Source organism: Helianthus annuus, chromosome 8, assembly GCF_002127325.2.
Source record: "Helianthus annuus cultivar XRQ/B chromosome 8, HanXRQr2.0-SUNRISE, whole genome shotgun sequence".
Classification (NCBI taxonomy): domain Eukaryota; kingdom Viridiplantae; phylum Streptophyta; class Magnoliopsida; order Asterales; family Asteraceae; genus Helianthus; species Helianthus annuus.
The window spans coordinates 103,987,717-103,995,930 of record NC_035440.2 but is presented as its reverse complement, the minus strand read 5'-3'; the positions used below and the strand labels follow the sequence as shown (position 1 = coordinate 103,995,930).

The 8,214-nt window shown below is 30.4% G+C and overlaps 1 protein-coding gene across 1 annotated transcript; it reads left to right on the top strand.

Annotated features, from left to right (window-relative positions):
• Nucleotides 1-4,706: 4,706 nt before the first annotated feature.
• Nucleotides 4,707-5,471, top strand: LOC110870433. The gene has a single exon (XM_022119615.1). The coding sequence runs from the start codon at nt 4,707-4,709 to the stop codon at nt 5,469-5,471; it is 765 nt and encodes a 254-aa protein (XP_021975307.1).
• Nucleotides 5,472-8,214: the final 2,743 nt, after the last annotated feature.

Genomic DNA, 8,214 nt, shown 5'->3' with positions numbered 1-8,214 from the left:
AAGAATGACCCACGAGGTCTGGCAGAGGCCGATCTACACATAATTAAATAAACAAAACTCTCATTTTATTTTTTGGAAACAAATTGCAAATAAAGCATCTTAGGGGACATGTTCCTTGCTCTTGACGCCATTTATTCTCACCAAAAGCCCACTAAACAACGTATGTATCTTTTATCAATAATAAACAAAAAAAAACTTCTATTTTACTTTTCTTCATGGTTAAATCTGGAAAAAAAATATCTACATAATTAAGACACACATTTACGTCTTCAACTAGATCGATTAGTCACACAGTATAATATAATATATGATATAACATTATACATTTAAGGTTGTATACCTTATTTTAATTTTAAAGTTGTTAATCACTTGTTATACTCTTAAAGTCTTAATAGAAATTTGACAATAGTTCGAAGAGATGCTTCCAAATAGATTTACAAATTTGCTTAAACTTTATTTTTACGTGCCACATGTCGTATAACGTAGGGGTGTGCACAATTAGTTTCGAATTCGAAAAATTCGAAATTCGTTTAAATTCGATTCGATTATCAAGAATTCGTTTCGATTATAAGAATTCGAATTCGATTCAATTCGAGTCAAGTAAATCGAATACGAATTTATAATTTCAAATTCGATTCGATTCGAAATTCGAATAAAAATTATAGATTCTTATTTATTATTTTTATATATAATACATATATAACTTTTATTAGGCTATACTATAAATTATTTTCAATTTTTTTTTCCAAGTATTAAAATTACCCATTACCAAACGCACTACATGACCCATAACTAAAACCTAAGTAACAAATCTATCAATAGATTTCTAAGCGTAAAAATATTAACTTGTAATGTGGAGTGGTTATTCCCGACTTCTCGTTTTGAATTTTAGACTTGTGGTACTTTATTTGGAACTTTTTAATGTAATATCATGCTTTATGACTGCTTTAAAATTTATGTTTCATTTTGAAAGTTTTTTACATGTTTTTAAAGAATCTGAATTAAACCGAATTTATTCGAATTCGATTCGAATTTGAATTTTTAAGCTAATACGAATCGAATACGAATTAGGTTTTTTATTCGAATACGAATTCGAATCGAATTCGGTAGGTTTTAATCGAATTCGAATCGAATACGAATTCAAGGAAAAATAAAAATTATTCGAACAATTTGATTCGAATAATTCGAAAATTCGAAATTCGATTCGATGAACACCCCTAGTATAACGCCCACAAATGGGCCTTATGAGTACGGATGGCCTAAACATATAGCTATAATGAAAAACCAATGGTAAAACACAGGATAAGATCAAATAAAAAGTTTATTTTGCCTAGGTGGGATGAGAAGAAATCTTAACCATTCATTTTTCAAATCAACGGTTAAGATGAAAGTTTAGGAGAAAATAGGAGTGTAAGGGTATCTTGGAAAAATCTTATTTATGGACTTTCTCTCTCCACATGCAAGGCACATGCATATTCCACCCCCATTTTTTAAACGTTCATAACTTTTTTTATACGGCATTATTTTTTATAAAAATTTCACTGTAAAATTGAACGTTTTTTTATCTTTAATTTGACTACCATATTGCTATATAAAATATGAAGACTAAAAACCCACTAAATGTATTGTATTTCTATGTTGTATAACATTTTTTTGTGCTGGATTTTTGTACTATATTTTTGTGCTAAATTTTTTATACTGAATTTTTTTGTCTTAATTTTTTTTTTCTCAATTTTTTGTGCTGGATTTTTTTGTACTACATTTTTTTGCTGAATTTTTTCGTGCTATATTTTGTGTACTAGATTTTTTGTGCTATATTTTTCTGTACTACATTTTTATGCTAGATTTTTTTGTACTAGATTTTTCTGTTGTATTTTTAAAAAATAAAATGGGTGCCAAATGTCATCTTCACTCATATTTATAAGAACCAAAATGCCCTTTATTCCTACTTATTAGGAGTGTCACATGTCATTATCACAATCTTTCTTAGGCTACTTAGGCAAAATCCACTTTTTAGTGGATCCTTCCTTGGTAAAACACAACACGTCAAAGTCGTCTTTTTAACTATTATATTTTAAGTAAAAAATACAACGTTGTTTACTTTTAAATTTATAAACCGTGTTTACCACGTATTATCTATCTATAGTATAAAAGGAGAAATCTGAGTGACATAAGAAAAGCTGATGTGTCAGCTGGAGAGGCTGTTCAACAAGGCTTTTCTTATGTCAGTTTTATATCATAAACCTGAATATATAAATCACTTTAAAATACATTTAATTTAATTACAAAGCACTGCCTTGTGTATTCAAATGTTAAAGGTCTGGCCCACATTCCAAATGGCAAAGCACTACCCATCTATAAGAAAGTAGTAGATGGTTCCTTTGGCAAACGTATACGTTAGCAGATGTTTTGAAATTGCGGGTAATTTGAAATTCAAAATGCATGGGGATATGTAATTTTTAATTAATTCATGTCACCCACTCACTTCTGTCAATCATCTTCTTATATAAATCGATTTATATTCTCATTTCACTCTTCATATTTACATTCTCGTGTTCTCTTCTTTTGTATTTTCAAACCACATTTCTAATGTATCTCTCCCTCAAATCCCTTCTTCTCAATACTCGACATTTGTTCATAAAGGATAAGAGAAAACGGAAGCTCTCTCTGACCCACTTTCAGAACAAATTTTGGGGATATGTGGTTTGCCTTGATGATGGTAATGTGATATATATGATTATGTTTGTTTTTGTTTTTTATTTTTACTAAAGTTTTTTTATCTGGGTTATGACTAAATGATGATTGTGAATGATCTGAGCAGATGATGATGATGATGATGATTGGTCTATGGTTATTTCCAGCATCATTGTTCCAACATCGTTTAAAGTATGTTTTTTTTGCTACTCTAATTTTGAAATTTTTATTTTTTAATTTTGAAGTGATATACTCTAATTCTCGCTTTATATTTCAGTCTAATCACAGTTGTTTGAAATTCATACAATCATCTGCGGGTTATTATAGGTTTCTATTAAAAGAAGCATAAAGTTAAATTAAACACAAAGAAAGATTATTAAATGTACATTTAAAATAATTTTTACTTATGACTAAATGATGATTATATATGACTTTTGGCAGATGATGATGATGATGATGTAGAACCCACATTAGTTCCTACTAAACGCAAGAAAGGATCTTCTACTGCTGTAAGATAAGATTTTATCTTACTAGAGTAATATTCTTTCCTGCCTTTTTTTGTATTAAAAGAAGCATAAAGTTTGGTTTAAAGTAGCTCTTTATGAAGCAAGTTAAGGATTAAGTATATGAGGATAGGGCTACTCTTCAACAGCTGAAGAAGTGTTTTCATGTACTGCATCCAGGTCTGTTCACGAGAGACCAGGTTTCCAGAAACCTGATGGTGATGCATTCAGTACTTCCTTGGAGTTCATGGCGATTGTCGAAGATATACATTGAGAAGTTCGGTACTCGATGGAGTTTAAGCTAAAGGCACTAAATTTTTGCTGTTAGATTCGTAAATTTCTTGGTGTTATTGTTAGATTTTAAAGTTTCGTTGTTCAGTACTCGATGTAATTGTTGATCTTTTAATCTTCATAATGTTTGTGGAGCATTTTATTTTTACTAATTTTAAGCTGAATTAGTATTATTATGTAATTTTTAATATCATCTGATTATTGCAGATCGGTACTTTTGATGTAGAAGTGAAATTGTCTCTGAGTTTAATTAGATTATGTTGATGTTGTATCAATTTCTGTTAGTGTATAGATCTGTCAAAGTTAAAGTTCGCCAAAAGAGAACATCTGCTCTAAATCATCATCTGCTGATTTAACGGTTGTTTGACTTGCTACCGTTGGCAACATCTGTTGTTGCCTAATAGAGCTTTTCGAAGAATTTCCTCCTCTCAATTGTAAATACTGAGGCATCTGTTACTTTAACTCTCTGTCAAAGGTAAAGTCTGCCCAAAGAGAACATTTGTTTAGTGATGATCTTCTGCTAATCTAACGGTTGTCTGACTTGCTACAGTTGGCAATATCTGTTGTTGGCTAACAGATGTTCGCAATATATTTGTATTGTTCGTCTTTAAATGAATAGATTTTTTATCTGAGTTATGACTAAATGATTATTGCAAATGAAGCGATTTTTTATCTGAGATTTTTTATCTGAGTTAAAATACATTTAATTTCCAACCAGTGCTCTATATTCAAATGTCAAAGGTCTGACCCACATTCAAGAGGGCAAACTACTTCCCATCGCCAAGAAAGTATAACTTAGCAGATGTTTCCTTTGGCAAACATATACCTTAGCAGTGGTTTTGAAATTGCCGGTAATTTCAAATTCAAAATGCCTGGGGATATGTACTTTGCAATTAATGCACGTCACTCACTCAGTTCTGTCTTATGGTAAAGGTGTCTTATGGTAAATGAAGAGGTTAATTGTAATTATAATAACGTGTTTAATTTTATATTTTTCCCATGGAAATGCATTAAAAGCCTAACGAGTGTCGCATCATATTCTTTCGTCTGACAATGTATTTAGTTATAACCGCCTTCATTGGGTATATAAAATACATTGGGCAGAGGTTTTTATCATTACCGTTTTCATCCATCTACTCAATCATCTTCAAAAATTTTTTGTTTATCAATATCATTACAATTTATTTTACTTTCAAAGACGCATTGGTTCACTGCAAAATGGAAAACATTGGGTTTCAAGTGATTGTTAACGAAATTTTCACAAGGCTCTCTGCAGAAGATATTGGTCGTTTGAAATGTCTTTCCAAAAAATTTTATAGGGAACTGTCAAGTCATGGATTTCAGATGATGCATGCTCTCCGAAGTGGAGATTCACTACAAAAGAAACTACTCTCCTTTAAAGACACGTCAATTGTCGTTGACGACGTAGTTGTTGGTAATTTGGATGTTGTTAGAAGCAAAACCTTAAGTTTTCCTAACAATGTCCACCCTAGCTTCTTACGTATTCTATCGTCGTTTAATGGTTTGTTATTAGTTTGCAATGAAGGGATTTGCTGTGAGCTGATTCTTTGGAATCCAACTACCAGGCGATATAAGGTTTTGTCTGATGACTACTTCAATTACAATCATGATCGAAACTCCGATACTGGTGGAATTTATTTTGATCAATTCAATGATCTGAAAGTGTTGAACACCAGATGTTACCGTAATGTAGCTACTGCTCGTGTTTACTCACGACGTTGTGAGTCATGGAGAACAATAAATTTCGGTAGCGTAAACAATTATGGTTCAAGTGGTTATTCATGGTCTACAGGAGTTTATGCTGATAAAACCATATATTTTATGGTTTCAAATTATTGGTATCCACTTGGTGAGAGGAGCATCGTTGCTTTTGATGTTCTGAGTGAGACTTTCAGAATGCTTTGTTTTCCAGAGAGTAATGTAGTCAATCCTTGCCAAGGGCATTTTTTGACCATTGCATAGAGGCTGCATTTGATTGTTATTAGAAAGTCTGCTGAGCTAACTGCTGATTTGCTCATATATGAAGAAGAAGGCTGGATGAAGGTGTTTGTTTTCAATAATCCTCGTGTAGTTGATTATGTAGATAGGCGTCGAAGGACTAATATAATTGAAAACAACAAGTGGCTGATAACAAGCATCTGGGGGGATATGGTTGAAGTTGATCTGAGTAACGAACTTCTGAAATACCTCCAACATGTTGACAACTACAATGGTCCGAAAGGAGCTTTACTTATCGAGACTACTGTTTCACCCATTGATTAGGAATTAGTATGTTGTATTTTATTGAATGTTGTTTGTTGTTTTGACACTTGTAGTTTTTATAAAATTAGTTGTGTTAAAATTATTAACCATGTTGTTATTTAAATTAAGTAAATGAATATTTATGTTTGAGAGTGTAAAAGTTTGTAATATTGGCAAAAGTCTGTTTAAATGATCAAAGCTCTGTTATTGTGAACAGATGTTTGAAAATAAAACAGTGGTTGATACATCTGTTGACTTTGGTCAACAGATGGATGACTAAATGAATGCTGTTTCGCCCATTGATTAGGAACTAGTATGCTGTATTCTATTGATTGTTGTTTGTTGTTTGTTGTTTTGAACTTTGTTTATTATATAGTTACCTCTGTTTGACACTTGTAGTTTTTATATAATTGGTTGTGTTAAAATTATTATCCATGTTTGTTTTTTAAATTAACTAAATGAATATTTAGGTTTGAGAGTGTAAAAGCTTGTAATATTGGCAAAGGTCTGTTTAAATGATCAAAGCTCTGTTATTGGAAACAGATGTTTGAAAATAAAACAGTGGTTGATACATCTGTTGACTTTGGTCAACAGACGGATGAACTTTGTATGCTGTTTTGCCCATTGATTAGGAATTAGTATGTTGTATTCTATTGATTGTTGTTTGCTGTTTTGAACTTTGTTTATTATATAGTTACCTTTGTTTGACACTTGTAGTTATTATATAATTAGTTGTGTTAAAATTATTAACCATGTTTGTTATTTAAATTAACTAAATGAATATTTAGGTTTGAGAGTGTAAAAGCTTGTAATATTGATAAAGGTCTGTTTAAATGATCAGGTTCTGTTATTGTGAACAGATGTTTGAAAATAAAACAGTGGTTGATACATCTGTTGACTTTGGTCAACAGATGGATGAACTTTGTATGTTGTTTCGCCCATTGATTAGGAATTAGTATGATGTATTTTATTGAATGTTGTTTGCTGTTATGAACTTTGTTTATTATATAGTTACCTCTATTTGACACTTGTAGTTTTTATATAATTAGTTGTGTTAAAATTATTAACCACGTTTGTTATTTAAATTAACTAAACAAATATTTAGGTTTGAGAATGTAAAAGCTTGTAATATTGGCAAAGGTCTGTTTAAATTATCAAAGTTCTGTTATTGTGAACAGATGTTTGAAAATAAAACAGTGGTTGATACATCTGTTGACTTTGGTCAACAGATGAATGAAAACAGATGTTTGGAACTACTGTTGGGATAAAGCAGAGTGTTGTGGAGAAAACTGTGGTTGAAACCGCTGTTTGGTTAAAACGGTGGTTTAAAACTACTGTTGGGTTAAAATAGTGTTTTGTGGAGGTTGAAGGGGATTGAAACGACTGTTGTGCTAAAATATTGTTTTTTTGGAGAAGGAACATGCTTGAATGCAATGTTATTTTGTTTACAAAAGATTAATAAATTGTATATTTTTGTATTTTTTATACTATAAACTTTAAGTATTTAAGGTTGAAGTTGGGGAGATATGGTTGAATTTGATTTGAGCAATAAAGTTTTGAAATACCTCTAACATGTTGACAACTATAGTGATCCGAAAGGAGCTTTATTTATCGAGACTACTGTTTCGCCCATTGATTAGAAATTATTATGCTGTATTTTATTGAATGTTGTGTGCTGTTTTGAAGTTTGTTTATTATATAGTTACCTCTGTTTGACACTTTCATATTTTATATAATTAGTTGCGTTAAAATTATTAACGATGTTTGTTATTTAAATTAATTAAATGAATATTTAGGTTTGAGTCTTTGAGAGTTTAAATGATGAAAAACTCTGTTGTTGTGAACAGATGTTTGAAAATAAAACAGTAGTTGATACATCTGTTGACTTTGGTCAACAGATTGAGGAAAACAGATGTTTGAAACCACAGTTTGGTTGAATGTATTTGTTGTGGAGAAAAATATGGTTGAAACTGTTGTTGGATTAAAACGGTGGTTTAAAACCACTGTTGGGTTAAAATAGGCTTTTGTGAAGGTTGAATGAACATGTTTGAATGCAAATGTTATTTCGTTTACAAAAGATTAATAAATTGTATATTTTTGTATTTTTTATACTCTAAACTTTAAGTATTTACCGACTGACTTATTTATTTATAAGTCTATATAAATATAACTATATTCATCATTTATATTTGTTATGCATGGTTTTCTAAGAAACGACCCGTGTTTGCACACGGGTCTTACCTGTAGTACTATATAATAAAAGAAACAAATGAGGGGACACATGTCATTTATTGGAGCCATCTATTTTTAAGTTTTCTCATATTTATCTCTTACTTAATTATAATTAATATTACTTAAAAGATAAATATAAAATAAAATTTAATATAAATTTAAACAATTCGTATAGGAGATAATATAGTCTTTTGAAATATTTATTAGATTTCAAACTTATTTATCTTGAAAT